Consider the following 26,790-nt stretch of genomic DNA (forward strand, 5'->3'; position numbering starts at 1 on the left):
TTACCCTCTACCGACTGACCTCTGGGTGGACCAATCAGATCAAGTTTCTCTCCTTCAGTAATTCCCATAGACCTCCTCACCAACTTACAGAGAAACACACATATCCCAAGGCTTACAGCAAGGAGGAGGAATCTATGGACCCCACAAAGATCAATCCTAGCCCTGAGACGGTTCTCTTTACTGAAGAGACAGCACTAGCTGCACATATGGACTGTGACTTCTTTGACTCTTTAGCCACAAAGTTTGGAAACTGCCACATCTGCTGATAGCCCTACCTGGTATTCCTGGAACTTGCAAGAGAGAAAAATTCTGATCAGATGGTCTTTTGGAGAAGAGGTCCCTTCACTGACACTAGGTTCTCCCCAGGAATTTAAGTAGGATCCAACTATTCTCATTCAGTAAAACCAAGGTTGCTATACCCAGACCAAATCTCTCCCCTCCCTGATGGTCTCCATGCATGAGGAAGTTCAGTAGCTGTGCGGGTTTGTCTCCTGGGTGTTAATACCAGGGCTGGACTTACAGGGGTCCCTTGGTTATATGAAAAGCCCTTCAATCCACTAGTCTTTATATGCAAGGACCAGACCTGGAAGTCCATTGACTTAGGTCACACGCCCAGAACAAAAATCTTACCTTCCTGTAACTTCTAAGGCAGAAGTCAAAAAGTGAACCACATTCTACAAAAACTATGTAGGGCTGTGTGTGGCCAGCAGAAGTGGGATTCTGTGACCCTGCAAATATCAATCCAGGTCTAGAATCTCTCTCTCTCTCTCTACTGAACTGGAACCACCAATATCAGTCTTCCATACTTCTGTAGATAGGTAATTCAGGACACACTATATCTGATTACCCCTACCTGCAAATCAGAGTTCTCGTTGTTCCCCCCTTTGGGAGAGGATCTCATTCATACCACGACTCCATTTAGGGCCTAGGTTACTACCTTCAGTGAAACTGGGGATGATTTCTTTGACAGAATCATTTCTTTCCTTATAAATTCAGGCAAAAATGAGGGGATCCTGAGCTGCTCTGCATAGCAGGACTAAGAACAAGGTCTTGGACATGTATGACCCTCTTTGCTGATGATGGTGATTCTTTCATATTACTCAGTGTGGTTGTTTGAATGAGAAATGTCCCCCATAGGATCATGTATTTGAATACTTGGTTCCTAGTTGGTGGTGCTGTTTTGGGGAACTCATTGAATTTTTAAGAGATGCAGCCTTGCTGGAGAAAGTATGCCATTGGGGGTGGGCTTTGAGAGTTCAGTCTTGTCCCACTTTCAGTTAGCTCTTTCCCATTTGCAGCTGAAGATGTGATCTCTCTGTTTCTTATTCCAATTGCTTGATGCCATACCTACCAGCCAGTATAGACCCCATCTTTGGAATCATAAGCCAAAATAAAATTTCTTCTATAAGTCACTTTTGGTCATGGTGTTTACCACAGCAACAGAAAAGCCACTAATATACTTGGGATACTAACCTTGAATTCTGTGAACTTCTGGATCTCTGCTTTCTGCAGTACTGGGACCATCCAAGGTCTTCCACTTCTCCATACCCTCCTAGCAAAAATGAGGGTCTTCTCAACCTGACAACTCTCCCTGCATCTCTTAGCTTACAGAAGGGGCAGAGCTAAATAGGAATGGGGTTTGAGGGACCTAGGACCTTGTGATATCTCCTCTGATCCTGTCTATGTGGGTGTTTCTCTCATTCTTCCCTAATATTTCTTACCCTGACAACTCACTAGTCCTGAGACTCTTCTTTTAGTACACCTGAGACTATCCCCTTCCTGAAATCACTGAGTTGGAGCGAGAATGAGCCAGATCCTGTCATAACAATCCTAGACCTCTAAGGGCTTAGAGGCAGGGCAGAGCCTATTCTAGTATGGTCCTCCTCTCATCCCTTCTCCAGTACTGCCACCTTGATATCAGAGGTCCAGAGTCCATTCTCTACTGATTTGAGTTTAACCTCCATAGATCAAGATAATTCTGGGGATGCTCAGCCTTAGAGTGCTGCCTTTGGTCATCAAGGTCTGGGAGCAGCTACAGGCTGGTGTCTGTGGGACCCCCTATGTTCTAGGATGTTGGACTCACCAGTCATTCTATATAGGGTTTCAGTTTCATATTGTAACTACAGTTTACTTGACTAAATTCTTCCTGGGAAATGACATGAGAACTTTCTCTAGTACTGACTTTGAAGAGAATAGTTCCTTGCCCAAGAAGTGATGGGAGACGAGGGAGCTGTACCTCAAAGTAGGGGTCTTAAGACAGATGATGAGCTGTTGGTGATAAAGCTTGCCGATCTATTCCTTCTTTTCCTTAGCTAGACATAGTCTTTAATTTTTAAAAATATTTTGTTTATTATTTTTATTTTATGTGTATGTGTATATTGCTTGCATGTAGTGCACCCATGTCATGCAATGCCCACGGAGGACAGAAGAGGCTATCAGATCCCCTGGAACTGGAGTTACAGACAGTTGTTAGCTGCCATGTAGGTGCTGAGATTTGAACCCAGATCTTCTGCAAGAACGACCAGTGTTCTTAACCACTGAGCCATCTCTCCAGCCCCTAGATATAGTCTTGGATGCAACTTCCACATAGTCTTGGATGTTACTTCCATTGTAATACATTGACTCCCTATAGGGAAGTGTCAGCATTCTCTCTCTTTCTCTCTCTCTCTCCTCCCCCCTCTCTATAGTGTGTGTAGGCCAGAGGTTGACACTGGCTGTCTTCCTCAGTCATGCTTTCACCTTATTTTAAAAAATATTTTTTAATTAATTAATTAATTAATTAATTAATTTTCAACCATGGCACATATGTGAAGGTCAGAGGGCAACTCACAGGAGTCAATTCTCTCCTTCCATCATGTGGGTCCTGTTTGATTACATTAAAGTTTTTTCTGGGGAACCAATGAATTTACTGAGCTTATGACAATGGCACCTGCTGTCCTATAACAAAAAAGGCTGGAATGTTAATGTTCAGATAGCCCTGCCCCCTCACCAATAGGGTCTCAGGGACTTCTCATGCTCCTGAGAAAAGGGAACCGAGCTGATAAGTGCCCTGGTCTTTGAAGTAAAGAGAAGCAGACTTTTTTCCACTGTTTGGCCAACACAGCAGGCTTCCCCTTTGATCTCTAAAGAGAACAGGTTTTAACAGTCCCACTCCCCACCCTGCCCAATTTAAAAAAAAATCACATCTTCCCTCCTTCTGCAGGAAGCAGAAGCCTCCCTGTTTAAAAGACCTCACGACCCTGGCAGACATTTTCCCTGCCCTGAAGGGAATCTGTCCCATGTGTTCCTTTGCTAATAAACTCTGCTTTCTCCTGATCAACCCTATTCATCATATGGCTACTTTTTATCTATCAGGTCCCAGGGATCAAACTCAAGTCATCAGGCTTGTGGGTAAGTGCCTTTATCTACTGAATCATCTTGTTGGCTCTCCACTTTATGTTTGAAACAGGATCTCTTGGCAAACCTGGAGTTCACTGATTAGACCAGACTGGCTGACCTTCAAGCATCGGGGTTCTGCTTGACTCTGTCCTCCTGTCATGTGCTGGAGTTAAGGATCTGTATAACATCACTTGGCTTTTTGTGTGGGTGTTGGGGATTCTAACTCAGGTTTGCACTTTACCTGCTGAAACACCTTCCCAGCTCAAGGCTCATATGATTTTTGTGAGTCTTTGGTTCTTTTTAGATGTTATGACATTGTATATGTAGATAATTCTGAGGTCACCCAATCCAGCCTCTTTCTTTTGCTAAATCAGGCTTCTCACTTGTTTTGGCATTCTTATTTCTCTGGCTATGGAACCCAAACCAATAGTTTGTATACAATGTCATCCTTATCATCACATGAGACACAATTTTCAGCAGAGAAAACAAACATAAATGAACACATACAAGGTCTATGTTGAGCAGAACTGAGTGGGACAGTAGAGATAGTTTTATCTTAAATAAATAATAATTGAGGATTATTTTCTTTCCATGGTTTTCTCCAGGATAGTTCCTAATTAAGCTGAATCCCTTTGAAAGGTTTGTTCATTCCCAGTGCCAGCTCTCAGAATGTTGACCTGTCTGTGGTTATACCCAAGAGAGCCATGTTTCCTTTTTCTCTTGTCTGGAGTGTCTCTATTTTTTATATATAATGATGCATTATTTCAGCCTTATTGGGTGCCTCTAGTCAGTGTGCTTTCTTACAGTTTGGCCTTGCAAATTGAACAGTTGCCTCTTACACATACTTACCTCTAGTCACTCGCTTGTACCTCATTAACCTGCTCAAGACACTCAGTAGCTCATTGCATGGTAGAGGGGAATTCATGTACAGCTAGAAAATTCACCCTGGTATGGGAATAGGTTCACTGGTGAGGAGTGACTTTCTGTACCACAAATAGCAGTTGTTTGACAGTTGTATTGGAAAGTATAGGGTAAACATTACTATTTGCCTAAAATGCAGAACTGATGAACTTGAACTCTTTCTGCTTCACATTGATTACTTGTGCTCTAAGCTAAGATTGTGAGAAACTGATCATGCAGAGTTCCAGAGAGGAAATTTTGTGGCTTTTGTTAATTAGTTCAGGCACTGTAACAGACACTAGGGATAAAAAAGAAAGAATGGGTGAAAGAAAGTAAATAATGAAAACAAAGAGAGGAAGGCAGGCAAGCATATTGATTTTTAAAAAGAAGAGACGCTTCCTTCCCTAAGGAACTATATTAGCCTCATTCAGGGATTGGTAATTTAGGGGTTTCAGGTCACATCTACTCTGTGACTTGATTTTTCAAATACTAGTTTATTACAACATAACCGCACTAATTTGTTTCCATTTTATCTAGGGCTGTTTTCAAATTGCAATAGCAAAGTTGTGTAGTCTTGACAAAAGCTGTACGTCCTGTAATGCCTAACATATTGATTTTCTGGCCCTTTCTGGAAAATATTTGCCAATCCTTGATTTAGTGGGAGAGATCAACAATCATATAAGCAGACATAATTTGAGGCAAGGCATTAAAAGTGGGGCCCATGGAGAAAGTGAAGTGCAAGCACAGGAAAGCAGGAGGACCTCTTGAAAAGAAAACTGTGAAACTGATCTTGCAAGAATGGGTTGGGTTTAGGCCAGTTGAGAGAAAAGAGGGACATTTCAGACCAAGTGGTCCTTAACCCTTCATGTTCACTGTGATTACTGGGAAGTTTAAAAATTGTGATGTTTGAGCCTTCTCTGGACATGTATGTTATGTGTATATGTTCATGTGTGTATGTGTGCATATGCATGTGTGTCTATGTGTGGAGGTCAGAGGTTGACACTGGGTGTCTTTTTAATAGCTTATGTTCTGAGACAGGGTCTCTCATTATATCCCGAGCTCACCGATTCAGTTAAATTGGCTGTCCAGCAAACATCAGAGATCTTCCTGTATCTATATTCACAGAGCTAGTTGTACACATATACTTCTGCATTTGGCTTTTTTCTTTTTACATGAGTGCTGAGGCTTGAACTCAGGTCCTTAAGCTTGTACAGCAATCACTGTACTGACTGAGCCATTTCTTCTGTCCTCTTGGAGAGATTCTGACTCAACCATTCAGAAGCATGGCTTGGCCATTAGGACTTTTTAAAGCTCCCCAAGTGATCCTAAGAAATGCTGGGTTAGGAATGAGATGTAAATTGTGGGATTCTCTGGGTAGAGGGGGAAACCATGAGGTAGCAGGAGATAAGCTTAGAACTTGGGGAGCCAATATCTAGTTGTGTGGAATTTGTCTTAGAAAAGGTGGTGGAATCACTGAATGTGGGCAGGAGAACAGCATGATCAGAAGTGTACAAAAGGAAGAAAGATCTGGAAAATAATGTGAAGATGAAATAGAAATAAGAGCCTGTTAAGGATTATCTGTGAGAGTTTCAGCATAGTAAGGAACACATCTAGGACACTAATACATGGTAAGGAAGATTCAAAAGTGAGGAGCAAAACAATAAGAGCTTAGGTGTAGTACAGGCACCAATCCACCAGAAGTGCCTTTGCAATCCAGTCCACGCCCCTGTTCTGGAGGTAATAGCCTGTGTCATTTGGGGAGTCTCTTGGGACCAACAACTTGAAGGGAGGTTTCTCCTGTTTGGCATTGCATTCCTTGTTGTATAGCTGTCAGGTATACAATGTACTCATGCTCAGATATTGTATGTGGATTTTTCAGTAGGTTTTTGAGTTAATTCATTTCCTTCTGGTCTTTTACACCACCTAAGCTTTATTTATCTCTCTTTTCTCTCTCCCTGTCTAACCTCCCTCTTCCCTACCCAATTAAAGTGAGCCCCATTTCCCCCATTCTCCCATTGATAATACCCATCTCCTTTGAATTGTCTTTGAAAATATTTTATTTTTTATTTTATATGTATAAGTGTATTGCCTGCATGTATGTAAGTGCACCTCTGTCATACAATGCCCTTGGTGGAAGTCAGAAAAGGGTGTCAGATCCTCTGGAACTGGAGTTCTGGGCATTTATTAGCTATCATGTGGGTGCTGAGATCCAAGCCCAGGTCCTCTGCAAGAACAGCTAGTGCTCTTAACTAACTGTCAAGTCATCTCTTCAGTCCAATGAATTGGCTTTTTAATAGATCCCTAAGCAATTTTGATCTGTATGGTTTGGAGAATGATCTATAACAGCCATGTTTTCAATTTTAAATGAATGAATTTAAGTAAATTTAAAAAAAAAAGAATTCATAGTGAGTAGCAGATAGAAAGAAGCAGAACATCATCAAATTGGGTGCACAAAACATCCAATGGAGACAACTGGGGAGGCCCAAATGAGAACAAATAAAAGGTAACCTCAGATGGTGGGCTAAAAACACCCAGCAGAAATTGGTTGGAGAAGCCCCTTGAGACAGCCAACTAAGGTTCCCAGAAGAGAGGTTCCTAAGCAGCCCCCTTGGTGAGGCTTTCAAGTAAAAGAACAGCAGCAGGTAAAGATATCACTGAAGATGTGTCACTTAGGGTTAAGTGTCACATAAATGAAGATCACAAAAATTCAATAAAAAAGATAACATCATCAAATCAGGTGCTCTCAGTATCCAGCAGAAACTGACATGAAATGGAAACTGTCAGCTGGAGATCCGCATTGCGCTTCTATGACTGGAGTTCTAGTTTCCCACTCTGCTCCCAACATCCAGGAGAAACTGACTGGTGAAAGGAAAATCATCAACTGGAAGGTTCCCCATTGTGATTTCTCTCCATGGATGAGCTCAACGTGACAGGGCTTCTAGTTTCCCGTTTTCACTTCAGGCATTTTTATAGCATGTGACAAACATTAGTGGCCTTTGTTGGAAATAAACCCAATGCTTTTCTTTGAGGTTGTTTTGCTGTTCTCTCCTTCTGTTACAGTGCTGGGGGAGCCAGAAAAGGGTCTTGGAAGACACTTTGAGGCAAACAAGTTTGAGATTGAAATGGGGGACCAATCCCAGTTCCAGAGTCAACTTTTCAGTGATAACACACAACAATTTACAAATATAATGAACATCACAAGTTTTTATGTATAATTAAATTTGTGACCACTGGCTAAGGACATCATTTGCCATGAAGAAATCCACATTGGGCTGGTACACCTAGCGCCTGTTCACTTACCAACATATTCTTTTCACTAACATGATCATGACTTTCATCACTTGACCTAAACTCTACCTGTGCAGAGTGGCAGGGTCCCCCAGTGTCCTTCCTTCTCAAGAACTGGTGGCACATGATTTCAGGACACCAGCCTTATACAACTGTTTTCCTTTTGGCCCAGAATCATTCAACACATCACACAATTGATTACTTTCCCTTTCATGTGGAGTGTAAATGGGGCCAATCTACAATGGCTATTGTCCACTGTAGTATTCAAATCACACCTTGCTCTCAAACCTAATTTTCCCTGATAACAGCTAGTTGAGACTTGTCCTGTGTCCAAAGTTCCCATGAGAAACCTTTGCTGAAACAACAATAAAAACTTGTATCTGCTTATTGATTTTTTTTCAGATAATCAAGAGCTACCTATCCATTAAACCCACCTCAAAGGAAGTATTGGATTTCTGATTAGACATTGTCGCCCCAATTTTATCCAAGTTAGAAGAGATTGTTTCAAGGTCTACTGTACCCGCTGCCCTCTCACAAACACATTCCTGATTCCAGGCACACCTTTTGTTGTGTCATTTTTCCTAAGGAGATATGAGAGAACTCCAGATAGGATGCAGACAGACAAAAGAAACAATTTCATCCAAGTCTGGGTTGGTAAACCAATGAATTTATTGAGATTACTCACAGGAATTTGGGTTATTCAATATAAGCTGTATCACTAAAATGTCCCACTCCATTATGAGTGACAACCTCCCCAAAACTGTATAGATGAAGTCACCCTCAGTTAGCCTTCCACCTCCTGTGTTCTCTAGTACTCTCTCAAGACCATATGCAGTTGGAAAACTGGAGGAAGTGGTAGATGGAATCTTAGGTGATGGTCTGCAGACTCATCCCTTCCTCCTACGAGGGAGTATTAACAGCCCCATTACCATTACCATAGAACTAGCTTTTGTATTATTTTATTTATTTTATTGTCATGATTGCTGGACCAAGGAGTACTGTAGGTCACCACAGAAATCTCTTCTCCAACAATAGCCAATGGTCCCGTCAGTCCTGAAGAACTAGCTCTACTACAACATCTGTCTTTGTTGCTTCGTTAAAGTAGGAAGACATTTTGACAGCAGAAAATGGAAAATACCTCATAAGCCAAGGACTAAGACCAGTTGGATCCTGTCTGCATGTCCATGGGTAAGACTCCTATATTAAACTTCACCCACTCAGGGCTCAGGGACCATGCAGAAGACGGATCAGAATGATTGTAAAAGCTAGGGTTCGTGCATGAACATAAGGAAACAAAATCTCACAGGATTCTCGAAAATTACTCATACAAACTTACAGCAATGGTGTCAGCATGCACAAGACTCATGCAGACTCAATTAGACAAAAACCCAAGCCCAGAACTGAGGAAATGTGCAGCAGGCCCCAATCTTAGCCAAGGAACTATTGGCAACTGATTCCTTCTGGGTGAGAGAGAGTAGATCTTTAAGGAAGTGACTCTAGATAGGTTAACTAGACTCCAGTTTATGAACTCGCACAAAAGGGCATCTGGGTACAAAAGTTTGACCCAATAGGCCCTAGCATATATGACAGAATGCAAGAAATTTGATGGGGGGCACTGGAAGGGGTTCCGATGGTGTCCAAATATGGTTGAGTTTTATTGGATGAAATGCACGAAAACTCATTAAAAATATACATAAAAATGAAAAATAAAAAGCCAGTTCAAGATGGGTACGATGGCACATGCCTTTAATCTCAGCACTCAGGAGTCAGAGGCAGGCAGATCTCTCTGAGATCGAAGCCAGTCTGATCTACATAGTGAGTTTCAGGCCAGCTGGGGCTACAAAACAAAACAAAAACAACAACAAAAACTGAAACAAAACAAAGCAAAAGCCAATTCAGATATAGAATGTCTGAGGCAGGGTGTGCAAGTCTGAAAATTTATCCAATTCCTAGGTGATGGGTCACAGACCATATGTCAAGTACTAGTGTTCTGGGTGAACTCTTAAGGCTAGACTATTCTAGCAAAGAGCACAGGGGTTTAGAAGTACTCCAGTCCCTCTAAAAAGCCTGGAGGAGCTGGGGAAGAGTCAGAGTTGGCCTATGATCTGGAGCAAGGTATTTGGCCTTCCTGACTTCAATTCTGGAAAAAGAGTTGTGCTTTCAGAAATTCACTTTTATAATATTAAGCACAACTCAGTCTTTATGTAAGGGAAAGGAGTCATGCTTTTGTGTTGTTTCCTTGATGAGAAATGATCACATCTCTCTTGTTTTAGAAACCATCATTTATCAATGTTAAGTCCAATGAATAGAAAGGGTGCCTGGTGAGTTACAACATAGTCTTGCATGGATTTGCCTTCCCCCAACATTAGGGACTGATGAATCTCTGCCCACTTCATCTACATCATATACAAGCCCATTAGTTTTCATTTTATTCAAACTCTGATGACTAAGTGGAGCATAAATTGTGACACTTTCCTTTAACTTCCTCATTTGTAAGATTAGGGGTTATGTCTGGCATTCTCTGGGGTGTCTTCCAACTCTAATAATCCATTCTTCTAAGAGAGTATTAAACTCTGTATATTACAATCTGTGCATTAATAAAGTTTTCTTTTCTGACATGGTAGGTGGAATGTTTACAGAATACAGACTAATAGGAAATACATCGCTTGGGCTTTGGATAAAGAAAGCTCTGAGTGATTAACATGGAACAACCTTACATTCAGTTCAGCTTTTTATTGCTCAGGTATCCCAAAAGACTATTGGTCTATCTTTCCATCTAACCCATGAAAATTAGAGACTCAAGGATTACTTTAGCCACAATTATGTTCTGAACAACATTTCCAGAAGGCATTTACAACTTAACGGTGGAGTGTACATGCTATATATCAAGAAGACGAAGGGCATGGCAGGGAAAGTGGGGCATGAAGAAATTTCCCTTCAAATGAACTCAAAGGCTCAAACTTGGAAACCCCTTGGCATGGCCAGTGTTTCCCTCAAGAAATTTGTTGAGTGCATCTGATAAGCACTCCTGATGTCACCTCTTCTCACCTGGGCAAGGACCTCAGACAGCTTCTATTTACACCCACTGTGACGCTGTCATTTCTTTGCTGTCAGCTTCTTTAGCCCATTTCTGTTTCCAAGAATACAGGGGGATAAAAAGAAAACAGACTCATAAAGAAAAGAGCTTTATTCCAACTCTGGAGAGCCAAAATCAGTGAGTCAGATCTGGTGATTTTTTTTTCCTTTGAGGCAAGGTCTTCCTGTAGCCCCAGGTGGCCTGGAACTCCTGCTGTAGACCAGGATGGCCTGGATCTTACAGAGCTCCACCTGTCTCTGCCACCCAAGTGCTAGAAATAAAGGAAGGCCACCTCGTCATTGTCGTTGTTGTTTGCTTGCTTGTTTTGTTTTGTTTTATTTTGTTTTGTTTTGTTTGGTTTGGTTTGGTTTGGTTTGGTTTTGAGACATGGTCACACTCTGTAGCCCTGGCCAGCTGGAACTTGCTATTTAGCCAAGGCTGGCCTCATACTTGCAGTGATCTTTCTGTCTCCCCTCTGAGTGATGAGAGTATGAGACTAGCAGACTTATTAAAATGGCAAATATAGGTATGGGAGAGATAACTTAGCGGTTATGAGCACTGACTGCTCTTGCGGAGGATCTGGATTCAGTTCCCAGCACCAACATGGTGGCTCACAATCATCTGTATCTCTAGTTCCAGGGGATTCAACTGCCTCTTCTGGTCTTGGCAGGCACTGTACACACACAGTGCACACACATACATGTAGGCAAAACAGTCATGTATTAAATAAAATTAATTAATTAATTAAAAATCTTATGATGGTAAATATATAACTAAAATTTTAAAATATTTTATTTTTATTTTATGTGTGTGTGTTTTGCCAGCATGTCTGTAAGTGCACCCATGTCATGCAATGCCTGCAAAGGCCAGAAGAGGGCATCGGATCCCTGGAATTGGAGTTAAGGATGGTTGTTAGCTGCCACGTGGATGCTGGGAACTGAACCTAGGTCCTCTGTAAGAGCAGCCAGTGCCCTTAACCATTGAGCCATCCCTCCAGCCCCAGTAACTAAATATTTAATACAATATAATAAAACTCTAGCTCTGAGGAATCACCTGCGATGCTGCTTGTGTTTAAATGCAGAGTTTTAGGCTAGAATCTCAGGTTTTTCAACTCGACAAAAGAGTGGAATAAATCAGTTTGAGTGGTGAAGGAACTGAAGAACAGAGGGACAGGGCTGGTAAGATGGCTCAGTGGGTAAAGACACTTGCAACTGTATCTGAGGACCTGAGTTTGATTGCCAGAACCCACATGGTAGAAGGAGGAATCAGCTTCTACAAGTTGTTCTCTGACCTCTGCACAGGCACCATGTCACACATACAAAATAAATTAATAATAATAATAGTATTAATAATAATTAATAATAAAAATTGAGAGCCACAGAGCCACAGGACTTCCTTCATGCAACAACTATTTTTATTGAACACTGGATACATGCATCTGTCTAGTTCCTAAATTATGCTTTATTATGTCAAGAAATATGACCAACTTTTACCACTTTAAACATTCAGCTTTCTACACTGGATTTGAGTTATTGACACACAGACCACGCACAATGGGATAGTGGGCATTGCAAGCATTTCTTGAAAAAAATCAAAATTCAGTCACAGAGCACACTTTATACAGAGTTTTACATGGCCACACAGTTATGCTGGCAATGTTAAAAGGATCTGAATCACTCATATTAATATTGTGAACTTCTTATACATAATTCATTAATCCAAAGAGTCTAGGCAAAACCAAACCATGACATTATTTACACTAAGTACCACACCTGGAACTTGTTCTGAGTTATTCAACACAGAGTATATTTTTCAATGCAATAAATATTTATGGCTAACATTAACAAGTACAATTATAATTTACAAAACATGTGCCTAGTATTTAAAACAAAACACAAAATGACATTAAAGAAGGTTGTGCCATGGATTTTCAAAGTCACTGAACTGACTTTGCAACAAATGGTATCACTGAAGAACCCTGTAGTTTTGAATGCAAGAATGACCTTGTTCAAATAAGTAAAACCCAGCTTATGGAAAGAAAAAAATATTTTCAAGAAAATCAATTTCACTTTTACGGTGTCATCAGTGTATTACCAACATCACTAGCTAAACTCAAAGCAAAGTGATGAAAATTTGAATTCATGAGGCCTCATTTATATATCTTAAATATTGACATCTCAACTTATACCAAAAGTTTCAATCTTGTCTGGGAGTTAATGAGGTCTTTGAATGTATGAAATTTTATTGTCCATTAAAATGATTCTTTTAAGAGACCATAAAGTTATGAAAGTCTTTTCATGTTACTGGAACACTCTGAGAGTGAATTTTAAATTTGAGGAAAAATAAATCTTACCTTCTAGAAATGTGTAAGATCAGGAAGGCAGAGAGATGGTAGTATCTGGGATTATAACCAGGCATCCAGGGATAGGTTATAATTGAGTTATAATGTTATAGTTAAGAGCACTTGATGATCTTGCAGATGATCTTGATTCAGTTCCCAACACCCACAGGGTGACTTGAGCTCCTGGACAGGCCCCTTAGTTCAGGAAGTATTTTTCTATTAGAGGCCATTCACATAGCTTGGGTCCCCAGGCTCTAGGAACCCAACCATTGTTGTATTTTAGTCACTTAGAGGGAATAGAAAAAAGGGAAGCACGTGGTTCTGCCTCTTTCTGATATTTTTCTCCAATTAACCCTGATGCAAAGAAGGATGTCAGGGTTAACTGTTTTCACTTGGGTCCTTCTTTCTCTGGCTTTGTCTTTTACCAAGCTTTTTTTTTTCTAGACAAAAAAAAAAAAAAAAAAAAAAAAAAAAACCCCAGTATGTTAAATATGTGGTCCAGGCAAGCCTAAAACTTGTAATAATTCTTGTGCCTTGGCCTCCTGGGTGCTGGGGTTACAAATGTGTGCTGCCACATGGAGCTTGCTCACTAGGTTTTGAAACTGTCTTCAGTTAGTTAAAGAACCACATGAAAAATTCTTAGGGCTTCTGCTTGCAACGGAATTGTACCTCTGGGTAGGGGGTGAGGATGCACGTGAAGAACTTCCCTGCTGAAGTAGTTTGCTGCAGCCCAGCCTCAGATTTCAGTGAGTCTTTTGCCTATGTGTTTCCACCTACTTTATGCACAGTCTTTGACCTTATCACTAGGTCAGGTCTTTGGACAAGACTTAGAGTGATAACAGGGCTTTCTATTAAGTCCTATGAGTTTCATTTCTTATATAGCCTGGATTTGGGAAGTAATGGTGGGCAGAGGTATGGAAGCAGAATCAAGAGATATTCAGATCTACATTTATATTCTGGCACTTGACCCCTCCATGTAACCTTAGGATCATTAAGCAATCTCCTTGGGTCATGGATTCATGTACCCAGCACAGAGATTCACACATCATGAATGCTTGGGGACATTAAGGGCCTTGCTGCTCAGCATTTTCAAAGCCACAAGACTCCATTCAGATTTTGGACAAACACAACCCATTTCATGGCCCTTGTTTTTGTTTCTGGGGAATCCTGTTCTTCTGTGTCTCTTCCTTCCACTTCATTATGATATGGAAAATTGTTCCCATTAATATGTAGCCGACAATGACCCTATTAACTCCCCTGTACTGAGATAAGCAAATTCACTTGGTATGGGGGGGGAACCAAAACGACTTGGAGACAGGGGAAGTAATGATCATTTTCACAGAATGAGCCATGAGAATAAAGCATGGTTAGCTCATATCAGAACAAAATGAAATCAGATTAAATTGAACTGGATGAAATAGCCTTTTCGTAGGTCAAATGTGGTCTAATATCGATAGCTCATGCTTCAGCCTCATGGTTCCATGGGCCTTTTAATTCAATGCCAGATGGTCATCAGTAAGTGAATTTAATACTCATCAATTTCCATAGTAAACTATGTGAATTTATTCTTCGGTCAGTGGAGAAGGCTTGGGTTGGTGAGGTAATGAGTATGAAAGTGCTGTATATACCATGAACGCTAGATAAATGCACTGCTCTTTTGGATTAATCATGGACATGTACTATAGTAACCCAAGGCTCCTAAATTTAATATATGTGCAACACTAAAACTTTAAAGAGTATGTTAATCCCATTGAGTGCATTTCTAACGTGAGGTTTCACAAGACGTTTGTTCTCAGTGTGTTATTTGTTGATCGCTATAGATATATTCAGCTGGAGTAAATGCTGGCCCTTCCTTCATCTTACAAAGGGTGTCTTTGAAGGCCAAAGCTATATATTTAAAAATACATTTATTTATGCCTATGTGCATGTGTGGGGGCATGAACTTACCACAGTGTAAGCTGGTGGGACAGCTTATGGGAATCTGTTCTCTTGATTCTCTCCTTCCACCAGGGGACAGAACATACACTGTAAGGCTTGGCGGCAAGTGACTTTACCCACTGAGACATCTCACCAGTCTAGAAGGTCAAATTATAATGAGTGATTGAGGAGTATTAAAGTCACTGTGTCTTCATGCTCTGTGGGAGGGGTGACTGAGTAGAACTGGGAGGAAGGGAAATCCAGATACAGAAATAAGTAGAGTTTGTAATGGTTAAATTTCATCAAATAGCACACACCCAGAGGTTGGTCCCATAAGAATAAAGAATTCTTTTGTTTTCTTTCAGCTGTTAATTCATTTCATGAAAATGTTGCCAAAAGTTAGACAAGTGTGCAAAATGTGCTCTGTTCCTTTCAGAACCCCAGGGCTAATTCAAATCTATTCTCCAACAATAGCTTCCTCCTGGTATGTATGTGAAGGGTATGAGTGGCAAGAAAGTTTGTAACCCTTCCATGTTACTATGATCCAAGTGGATACTATTCATTCAAATCTCATGCAGTCATGTCCTCAGGCTGATTGTATGTTTCTGGCTTCTGGAACAAGTGATACAGCTACCTTTTAGCCTGCAGATGAGGATGCCATTCAACACGTCATTCTCCAAATAAAGCTAATCCCTTTTACTAGAAGCCATTTGATGTATGAAGAGACACTGAAACCAATAACCAACTGTTACTCTTGGCAGAACTGAGAACTTTATAACCAAAGTATGCACATGTCCTATAGTCGAGTGTATTTCTGTTCAACGTGTACTTCCATAACAAGATGAGTTTGGTTCATCTGTAGCAGCTTCTAAATAGTTTACCTAAAGGGTCTCCATCCTCTGAGATGTAACCAAATTATTTGTGGAGAAGAGAGGTCTTGTTAATGAGGCAGAAAACCAGATTCAGAGGGGGAGTGAGAGCAGCTAGAATGGGCTTAACCATTCCACATTTATGGGGAATAATAAAGTCATCAACAGGGAGGGGCCTTGTCAGCACTGAGCAGGGAGGATCATCTTGCTACGGAATATCGCTCCCAACAGCAACTGCACCTTTTCTGCCAGCAGCAGCCGTTGGTGGGACGACTGCTTTGTTTATTGCTTAATCTATCACTGTTGAGCTGCCTGCCTCAGGGAGGCTCAATTTAAGATAGATTGAAAGGTAGTATCTGTCAATTGAATAAACACAGATGGTTTTCCACAACAAAAATTGATTTTTTTTCCTTCTCCAAAGATATAAGTGCTAAATGTGATTATCTTTGGAAGCCAGGCATGAAACATCTCGGGTACAACACTTGTATGCACTGCCATGGCAGAGAAACGATACCACATGGGTCTATGGTCTCTCTTGTGTGATTTATATTCTTGTGTGATTTATATTAAGTCCATCCACATAAGGAGATTTGGATCAACCCATTAGTTAATTTACTGCACGCTTCATCAGTCGTTGGTCACTGGCTGATAAAGACTTCCTTCAACACTTTCATATACAAGCCATAAGGAAGTAATAAGATTTGCCTTAGTTCACAGAGCTACACTTAGACCTTGACCTTTTCACTCTTTGTCTAGTAGCTAGGAAAGAGACACACAATCTATGCCTTGATGTTAACTGAAGAAGCCAGGAAGCTAAGTCCTGTTCCTAAACCATCTCTGGAAGAAGGTATATTAGAGATGCTCAAGCTAGACCCCAAATTCTATATACCAGAATTCTAAGCATCCAGATTACTATCTATGTTAGCAGCTATCTAGACATGAAGCCTAGATATATTCAAGGGTTTCAAAGGTAGACAAAAGGGCAAAATTGTAAGACAAAGTTTCAAAAGAATAGGCTCATGAAAGTTGAAGAAGAGTGAACAGGAAGAGTTCTCTTTGAATAATGAGGTCAAGCCATGATTTCTTCAGTGTCTTTCAGTTCTAATTCTAAAACACTGCAAGCTCATGGAACAATATTTATGCAAGTGATCCCAAGAAGCCCCTGGGTATGAGAGTGATCTGTCTTTCTACACACCACCAATGTGGAGAGGAGTATGGAGGAGTGGTTGACGGATTCACAAAGAGTTACTGTTGCAAGAGAAACAGGCAGAGCAACTGTAAGGAAGTGGTGGTACACATGCTTTCAAGACAGAACCCGAAATTATGAAGAGACTCAGAGAATTTTAGCAATAGAAGGGACTTAGCATTGTCTTCTCATTTCAAACCTGAAAAGTGACTCTAGAGAAGGAAAACATCCCAAAAGTCATGTAGCTAGAGGCAGAGTTCGACTGTCAAGAGATCTTGGTTCATTCACTTCTGTTGTCTGTCTTGCTTTTCAAACTGTGCAATATAATTATGGTCTACCGGGAAAGATGGAGTTTCTAGTTATATAAGAGCACGTAGAAAGCATAAGTGAAGAGGTTTTGCTATAGCTAGTACATTTGTAACACAGATCCTTACAACTGCCTTGGCCCTAACTCCTAAGGCTCCACACATGAGGAGCACTTCCCCATATCAACTGACAAAAATATGTGCTGTATGAAAACCAGATCTTACTGTGTGCATCTCATGTAGGTAGAGAAAGTTTAACTATAATTGCCTTGGAATTTAAGGCATACATAGTAGGGAACACGTTCAGAATTTGAATGTGTATTAAAATGAGTTTACATAGTCACAATCTGTCAGAATTGGCCTATCTTTAAGTTTACAAAAACTCAAAGAAGGAGTTCTCAAGTAAAGTAGTCCAAACATTTTATAACAATATATACTCATTTAGAAGGAGACAAAGATTTCAATTCAGTTTTTTTCTGCATGTGGGCTATTTTTATAAATATTCTTTTAAAGTAGAAACAAATATATACCTTTTTTAGTCAGTTCATAAAATTAAACCTTCCGTAACTTTCTTACACATATTCAGACACAAATAGATGTTATTGGAATTCTATTAACTTCCTCCGCAAAGTTAAGGGGAACCATACATTAAATACAAATCTGATTTTTATTTTTACACAGATATGATCCTTCTTGTATTGGAGCTACTATGTCAATGTGGCAAAGACAGTTAAATCTAAGTAAATACATTTGGCTCAAAACATGTACATCAAGAATAAATAACATCCTTTATACACTAATAAATAGTTGATACCTTGGCAAAATGATAATTTTCTCCTAAAGGATTTCTCTTCTTCTATGGTAAAATGAAACAATAATGGTCAAAAAAAGATAATAACTGTAAGGATTTCTAAGAAATGGGAAGTCAGAATGTAAGGTATTGAAGATATTGCTCTACAGCCACATGTGGATCTTTTTCCTATGGTTTTTGAGACAGGGTCTCCCTGTGGCCCCAGCTGGCCTGGAACTCACTATGTAGATCAGGCTAGCCTGAATTTCACAGAGATCGGCCTGTCTCTCCCTCCAAGTGCTGGCACTAAAAGTGTGTGCCACAACATCCAGCTCACACATGGATCTTCAATATATGTATCTATGTTTTTGGTTGTATTTTTGTCTTAAAATTATATATTGAGTGTTTCTCCTATGTCCTCAGTAACAAGTTAAAAAATCAATTTTAGAGATTTGTTTGTATTAAATTGACTCCCAGTGTTATAAATGGAGTTCATTCCTCATACATGAGATGCTTTCGTAGAGTTGGTTTTTCGTGTTAGGAATGTAAATTAATTTTGTTCCTTGGTTTACATATTATAGATATTTCTGGAAAAAAGAGTCAAGTCGTGTTTTTAAAGCAATTAGCTTTTGTTTAAAGAAATGACAGGGTGAAATCTTTCACAAAGCAGACATTCAATGCATGGTTTCTCTGCTCCCTAGCTCTCTGTTCATATAATTTCTATGACTTAATTAACTATGTATATCAGGGCTTGATGTTTTGAATAATATTTTTCCAATTTGCCCCTTTTTCTTAAAAGGGAAGATTTACTCTCCATCAGAAGAACTTTTACAAGCTGAGATGGAAAAGTAAGCCTTGATAGATTTCTTTGAGACATAATAGTGACTGATCCATTTGGATACCCCTCCCCCACAACCTGTATCACTCAGCCTCTGAAAGGGTGCAGAGACAACAGATTCCAGGGCTTTTGACCACCCCTAAAAGCAAAACTGAGAGTCCCTTGGGAGGCAAGGTTGAGGGTCAGTCTAGACGTACCCTTCATGACAGATATTTCCATTAATGAGGCTGAAGGTGGCTGCCGAGGGGTTGGTACTCTTGAATGAAGTCATGCAGGTGGTACTTCTGCCAGTGCTGTGGGATCGGTTCATCAGGCCAGGCTGGCAGCAGAGGAGCTGGGTGTTGAACTGTTTCCTGAAACTCTTGCTCAGCAGATAGAGGGCAAACGGGTTCACGCAGGAGTTGGCGAAGGCCAGGAGGCGGGCACAGATACTGGTGACGAAGTGGAGCATGGAGGTGTCCACCTCAGAGTAGTGGTAGGAGCGGTACAGGTAGATGACATGATTGGGGAGCCAGCAAAAAGCAAAGAGGCCCACAAACACCAGCACTGTCTTGGCAAGTCGCTTCCGGGATTCGATCTAAGGAAAGAATCACAGGGAGAAAGACATAAGGACAGGGGACAATGTGAGACGAATGAAAAGGAAGATTCGGGCAGAGATAGGCAGATATAATTAGGGAAATAGATGAAGGCACAGAGTCACAGAAAGAGTTCAGCAGATGAAGATATTGAGAGAGAGTGGTGGGGGATAGGAAAAAGGAAAGAAAATAGAGTCAGAAACACACAGATGGATGAACCAGGAAGCAGAAAGCTGTGAGGTAGAATAGAGTTAGAACATGCTGCTTCGAACAGATCTTTAAACAAAGTTGATTACATGCTCGAATGGATTGCACAATGAAATTCTAGTAAGTGCCCTCTTTTTCCTCCAGAGAGCATTGGTGCAGTTTATCAGCCATACTACTTCATGCCTTGCTCCTCTATGGTTAATAATTTCTTATCCTCTCTGATGCTCAAAAAAGCAGCCAGCTTTATTCTTCCTCATTGGCCAAGCCAAGATAACTCTCTATTATTATTTTTTAATCTCTGACTATTTGTGGACTACACAGCAAGGCACGTTATTAGACAAAGTGGAATGAACATCTCTTTTTGTTCCTAACTCCCTTTGTAGCCTCAAGGGGAAACTTCCTTCTCATTAAACAATTTGGGGTACAGTGGATGTTTGCTACTAAGAGGCCTTTCAAATAGGTAGCCCATTGCACTGACAACTGCCACTTTTTCTTGGCAATTAGGGAAAAGAACTGTGAAAGGGAAGCCTTCCAAATATGGTCAGCTATTCATTTAAATGGAGTGGAGGGAGGGGCCTGTTTTTCCTCATCACATCCATCTGGGCTAGAAGCCAAGATGAAATGACAAAAACAAAAAAGCCAGAACCCTTAGTTTCTATTATTTGTGGTTTCAGGATGAAATTATGAGGGCTTATGGGGGGGATGGGGGAGACTAAATTTTGGAGGGTATCCTGCATGCTGAAGGCTGTAAGTCTTACATATGCTCTTATAATCTTCTAATAACCTTCCCAAATAGGAGCTTTCAGCCTATATTATTAATAAGAAAATTGAGGCTCAGAGAGGGTAAATCAAATCTGGATTTGAGCCAGTCAGTTAGTACAAACCTTTCTTTGTTTATTGCTCTATGTGTATTACATATAGTGATGTGCTTCAGAAAGACATTTTTAAAAGTATGTTATGCACTTTAACTATAGTCACCTTCTATACTTCCCCCCAATGTGAACCTTTCTTAGATTTTTTTCTCTCTTCACTCGGTCTCATTTTCCTGCTCCCTCTGCTTTGCCTAAAATCTCTTCCTGGACAAACAATTAAAAAAGAAGCATCTGCAAAGAGCAAAGAGTTCACGAAATGCTTTTATTTTTCCTTTTCTTTTTCACACTTGGTGGGGGCGGGGGTTAGAACTGACAGCCTGGCACATGCTAGGCAAGTGCTCTATCACTTCATTACACCCCAAACCCTTAAAGAAGCATTGCTCATCTCCTATAATGGCAAAATCATGTGATGTGGTCACTTAAATATTGTCAGTGAGGTTCGAAATTAAAGCAAGGGATCAGCTCTTCTAGGAGGAAATGAATGCATTGTAAGCACCCACCTGCTTCTTGACATGTATATTGCCTTCCACCGGAAGATTGTAAGCACTCTGGATCAAATTTCTGGCGATGAAGTAGTAGTAGACAGAGATGATTGATAGTGGGATGATGTAGAAGACCAGAAAGGAAGCTGTAGAGTGGATTTTGGGGTGCAGGTCATTAGAGTGTGGGTATGGAGCACAGCTAATGAAGGTTTGGTTGGTGTCTTTCTCATGGAAGGGATGGAGGTCAGAGAACACAGCCTCTGGGATGGCCAACAGCATGGAGACAATCCAGATCGAGGCAGCTTTGAGACAGATCTTCATCAGGGCATGTGATGCCTGGATGTCCATTGGCCGGACAATGGCTTTGTACCTGGGGCACCGAAAAGGGAAGTTTCTACATAAGTTATTCAAGATCATGATGGTTGATACCAGGACCAGGACTAAGGACTAAGGTAAGGCAAGTCAGGGTGTTGAGGTACAAACTTTAAGGAAATACTCACCCTGGAGTTCATGAAATTGTTTACTCTGAATTCGCATGACCCCAACAGTGAGTGCCTCCTTAAATTTGACACTCCAAACATGTCCCTTGCCTCATGCTAGCTGCTCTATGAAAGATGCCTGGACTAGTAACATTCTCTCTCTCTCTTTCTCTCTCTCTCTTTTCAGTTTAGAGCTGTAAAATTTTTATGTATATTTTTAAACTGGAAAAAATTGTACATATTTATTATGTATAATATTATGTTTCAAAATATGTACACATTATAGAAAGGCTAGATTGAACTAATTAGCATATGCATTACCTCATGTAGTTAGGGTTTTTTTTTCTTGCTATGAGGCCAGTTTAAATTGATTCAGTGATTTTTAGGAGTATAATACATTGTTACTAACTCTGGTCACTGCTTCACAATTCATAATGTCTCTTGATTTTAAGAGCACTTCTCAGAAAAACTGATATTCCTTTCATTTTTCTTATTAAATAATAGAAATGAATAATGAAGCACATTGCTATTTAAAGAAAAATATAGAGACAAGGAAGTTGTTTTTATTTTGCAAAATCTTCATTTTGAGTATTCACGTACAGTTCCAAGAACCTTAAGTCACTGAATATTTTAAATACGTCTCTTCTTTCTTTCAAAGAATGGAAAATGAACGATCCATTGGAAACCTTATATCCAGATGGAGCCCTGTAATTTTCAAGTTCATCCTTGCCTTGCCTTCCTCCCTTCCTTTTCTTTGGCCCTGGGTCTTTACTGATTTTGTGAGGTCTTTATACCTCTGTCTTGGTTATATATTCTGGAAAGCAGACACGGATCTGAAGTCAGGGGTGTAAAAGGTTTATTGGGGAGTTTTACCTGTGCAAGGAAAAAGGGAAGGAAGCAGAATTGAATTAAGGAACTGTCAGACCTTCATGCAGACTTGACAAGGTCTATACCAGAAAGAGTGATCAGCCATCTTGTTATAGCTAGAAATTTTCTGAACTAAGCACTGAAAGTACTACATCTTTGGAAAACTCTCAGTCTTAGCAAACTGAGACAGGTGGTCATACCACACCAGCTCAATGGGAAGTTTGGAACCTAGATTGCCCAGTAGATGAGTCCTGCTTTGGATGGACATAGCCAACCAATTGTTTTAGCACATTTTTTAGTTTTTAGGTATAATCTCATAAGACTAGTATGACTTCTATTATTACTACATGGCTCAGTAAGTTGTCCGGAACCACAAAGGAGCATGGCCATACCGTAAAAGAGCTGCTGGAAAACTGGAGGCTCTCAGCTAACCACTCCCTGCAATTGAACATGTCTCTTCCTCCAGAGGGTTGTGCAGTTCATCTCAGTGCCTGACCCAACTCCCCATACAATGCCTAGACACTATAAACCACACACATACGTTGTCTGAGAATCCATCAGAGGGTGAGGCCTGTTCTTTTTCCATCTTGGAATCTATCTGCCCTGTGATATGCACGCACTCCACAAACATATGTTCAGTTAAACATGAGCTTCTTTAATGTGGAAGTTGATATAGGTTGGGAGTAACTATATGTGAGGCTGTTCTTTAATGAAAATGCTGTGTTCAAATTAGGCCTCTGTAGGTTACTTTTTTTTTTTCAATGGCTAATCATGGTTGTCAACTTCACACAAGGAAAGAAAGAACCTCAATTGGGGAATTACGTCCATCTGATTGGCCAGTGGCCTTGTCTGTAGAGGCATTTCTAAGAAAGGTAGCCGAATGTGGACCTGGAAGCAAGTCAGTAAACAGTGCTCCTCCATGGTCTCTGCTTCAGTTCCAGCCTCAAGTTCGTGCCCTGACTTCAGTGATGAACTGCTACCTGGGAGGTGTAAGATGAAATAAACGCTTTCCTCCCCAAGCTGCATTTGGTCATGGTGTTTATCATAGCAACAGAATCTAAACCAGAACACTTTTATATCATGGATTTCAATTGTTCCACTTATTTCCATTTGTTCTCATGTTGATTAGCCCTCCTTTGAGTTGTTTTTCTTGGAGAAACCCTGACTTCTCATTCATTTCCTTCTTCCTGACAGAGGAGGAGACGTGACAGTTTGAAAAAAAGACGTTGTTTATGTGTTGGGCTCAGGGAAGTCTGTGGTCATCTAACTGCCCTGACTATGGGAAAGATATATCTAAGATAGGACATGTGAGAGTGTCTGCAAGTTCTTATTGTTGTAGACCTAATTTCCATTCTCCGAACATTTTTTTAAAAATTTGTATTTATTTATATTTTATATGTATGAGTGTTTTGCCTGCATTTTATGTAAGTGCATCCATACTGTTTAATGCCAATGGACGCCAGAAGAGGGTGTCACATCTCCTGAAACTGTAGCTTAAGATGGCTGTTAGCCACCATGTGGGTGCTAGGACCAGAGCCTGGGTCATCTGCAAGAGCAGCCAGTGCTCTTAACCTCTGAGCCTTCTCTCCAGCCTACTCCAAAGTTTTTATCAACCACAGAAGCAGCTCTTTTTTCTTGTTTCCTTTGTGATTTCTTGGTATTAATTTTAAGTTATCACACAAAGTAATGTAACAGTTTCAGTATGGTATTTTCATACATATGTACCATTATACGTTATTCGTATTAGTTCCCCTCTCTGACTGCCCTCCCTAGTCCCCATCACTTCCCTTTGCTGGTCCCTTTTCTCCACCCAAATAGTGTCCCCCTGCTTTCATGTCTCATGTATTCTATTTCCTGCCCCCATCTGATTTTTCTGCTCCCAACTCAGGTAGGGAAGAGAAGGTTATACTTTATTGGGTACCCCTAAACTTCAGCATTCCAAAACAACTCTCCAATCCTATTTCAATGTTCCTGGGTTTACTTTCATCTTAAACAACTATGAGAAATTACTTAAAAATTTCAAAGAAAGATTTATTTTTCACTACTTCTCAATTCATTGACCCCGTGAAACATTTTTATACCTAGCCTAGAATACAGGCCAGGAATTTTTTTTTATTAAAAAGATGTAAACTTGGGGCTGGAGAGATGGCTCAGCAGTTAAGAGCACTGACTGCTCTTGCAGAGGACCCGGGTTGGATTCCCAGCACCCACATGGTGGCTATGAACCGTCCTTAACTCCAGTTCCAGGGGAATCTGAAGCTCTCTTCTGACCTCCGTGGCATTGCATGACATGGGTACACTCACATACATGCAGGCAATACACTCATACACATAAAATAAAAATAATAAATAAAAATATTTTAAAAGGATGTGAACATACTCATCCAAAGGTACACATAATTAAAGATATTACTAATTAATTTTTAGGCATAAAATGGCTACTATGACTTCTACCTGCATTTTCTGGCAGATAACAGTATCACTAAGTCTCCGAGTACAGTGATTCATACATGATTGAGTCAGAAGTCGAGTGCACAGCTTACTGTCTTCTTTACTAGGCATGGAAGAACCTTGAGATAAAATCAGCCAATTCTGAATTGGAAAATTCTGTGGGAATGATGAACTCCCTTCCTTCCTTCCTTCCTTCCTTCCTTCCTTCCTTCCTTCCTTCCTTCCTTCCTTCCTTCCTTCCTTCCTTCCTTCCTTCCTTCCTTCCTTCCTTCCTTCCTTCCTTCCTTCCTTCCTTCCTTCCTTCCTTCCTTCCTTCCTTCCTTCCTTCCTTCCTTCCTTCCTTCCTTCCTTCCTTCCTTCCTTCCTTCCTTCCTTCCTTCCTTCCTTCCTTCCTTCCTTCCTTCCTTCCTTCCTTCCTTCCTTCCTTCCTTCCTTCCTTCCTTCCTTCCTTCCTTCCTTTCTTTCTTTCATGTCTTTTCTTAAAAGGTCTAATAAGGATCTCCCTGTAGCCCCAGGTGGCCTGGATTTCGCTATGTAGATAAGAATGACTTCCATCTAATAGAGATCTACCTGCCTCTGCCTCCTGAGTGATGGGATTAAGGGCATGCACTATTATGCCTGGGTATAAACTCACTTTTTTCAATAAATACATACCATAGATAAATTGGGAAAGTACAGAATGACTGAGATGTGTCAGACATATCAAGCAATGCAAAGCTGTGACGACCTTTTGGATTTTCACTGAAATCAAATAACGGTAGAAAAGGATTTTTGAGACTACAGAAGAAAATCAGCTGGATATGGAGGCACACGCTTATAATCCAATGCTCAGAGGTGAGGGAGGCCGAGTGTCATGAATTTGGGGCTAGCATGGACTATACTGTGAGAACCAGGCCAGCTGAAGCCATATAGCAAGACACTGTCTCGATCCACTCAAAGAGAAAAAGAAAATCAAGCATAAGTTTAGTATTGATGATATCAAGGACTTATATTGTATAAATAATGGTATTTTAGTCATGTGCTCTTAAAAGACCTCAATTATTTAAAATATACTAAGAGATTTACCAGTTGAAAAAGATATTTTGGGGATTTATTTTTAAATATTGATATAGTCACATATCAGGTATCTAATAAAAATAAACAAAATACAGTGCTAACAATTTTGTCATGGGCTATTCATAGCATATCAAAGAAATGAAAGAAATTCTATTTGCTAAGGCCTTGTCTTGGGCCAAACACATCTAAATTATGTCAATTATGTTCCAGACAATTCCAACAGTAAGCATTAGGAGGGAAGTTGAAGCTCAGATAGTTTAAGGTGTGATAGAGTAAACATTCAGTGTAGGACCAATAGTTTTCGGTACCACAGCTGTTTCCGAAGAACCTAGATAAATCCCTTATAGGGACAGAGAAAGAGACAAAAACTTTCTCAAATTTATATGAGGCATACTGAATCTTCCTTGCACATCTACTAGTCAGTAGAGTGCAGAATCATCTGCTTCCTGTTCTGGCTTAGACTGCTCTGCTCAGAGCTGCCAATGCGAGGAGCCATTACCAGGTTATTCCTCTTTAGAACTATTGCCTGTCAAACTGGTAGATACCCAATCTGAATCAGCTAATGAATTGTCTGACCAGGTACTAAGAGTTTCTTTTTCTCCTAAACATTTAACCAGAAAATGTAGTTAGCAGATGATTGATGCTGAAAATAAAAGATTTTTCTGCCAAAGAAGTCATCAGGGCACCCGTAGTTTAGCTATGTAAAAGATAAATAGAATAGCTAGACTGGAAGAAAAAGAGAAAGGCTGAAGCAGGCAGACATTAGAGGAGAAACCGAGACAGCGTGGTCCTCAGTCATGGAGGGCCCTTGCTTTTTGATCCATGAACTACTTTTGAACACACAAGTTTTGCTGTAACTTTAAATACTCATTGCCTTTTAAGTTGAGTTAGTTTGAGTGTTTGAGTGGCTTCT

At 40.3% G+C, this 26,790-nt stretch overlaps 1 protein-coding gene across 1 annotated transcript in view; it reads right to left on the reverse strand.

Annotated features, from left to right (window-relative positions):
* Positions 1-19,031: 19,031 nt before the first annotated feature.
* Positions 19,032-26,790, reverse strand: part of Grpr (gastrin releasing peptide receptor) — a 36,373-nt gene continuing 28,614 nt past the window's right edge. The window contains exons 2-3 of the mRNA XM_008852220.1: positions 21,043-21,394; positions 19,032-19,465 (exon numbers count right to left, since the gene is read on the reverse strand). Coding sequence (XP_008850442.1) covers positions 19,076-19,465; positions 21,043-21,394 — 742 coding nt within the window. The 3' untranslated portion in view covers positions 19,032-19,075. The remainder of the gene's footprint in view (positions 19,466-21,042; positions 21,395-26,790) is intronic.

Source organism: Nannospalax galili, unplaced genomic scaffold, assembly GCF_000622305.1.
Source record: "Nannospalax galili isolate Female #2095 unplaced genomic scaffold, S.galili_v1.0 scaffold325, whole genome shotgun sequence".
In the NCBI taxonomy this organism is placed as follows: Eukaryota; Metazoa; Chordata; class Mammalia; order Rodentia; family Spalacidae; genus Nannospalax; species Nannospalax galili.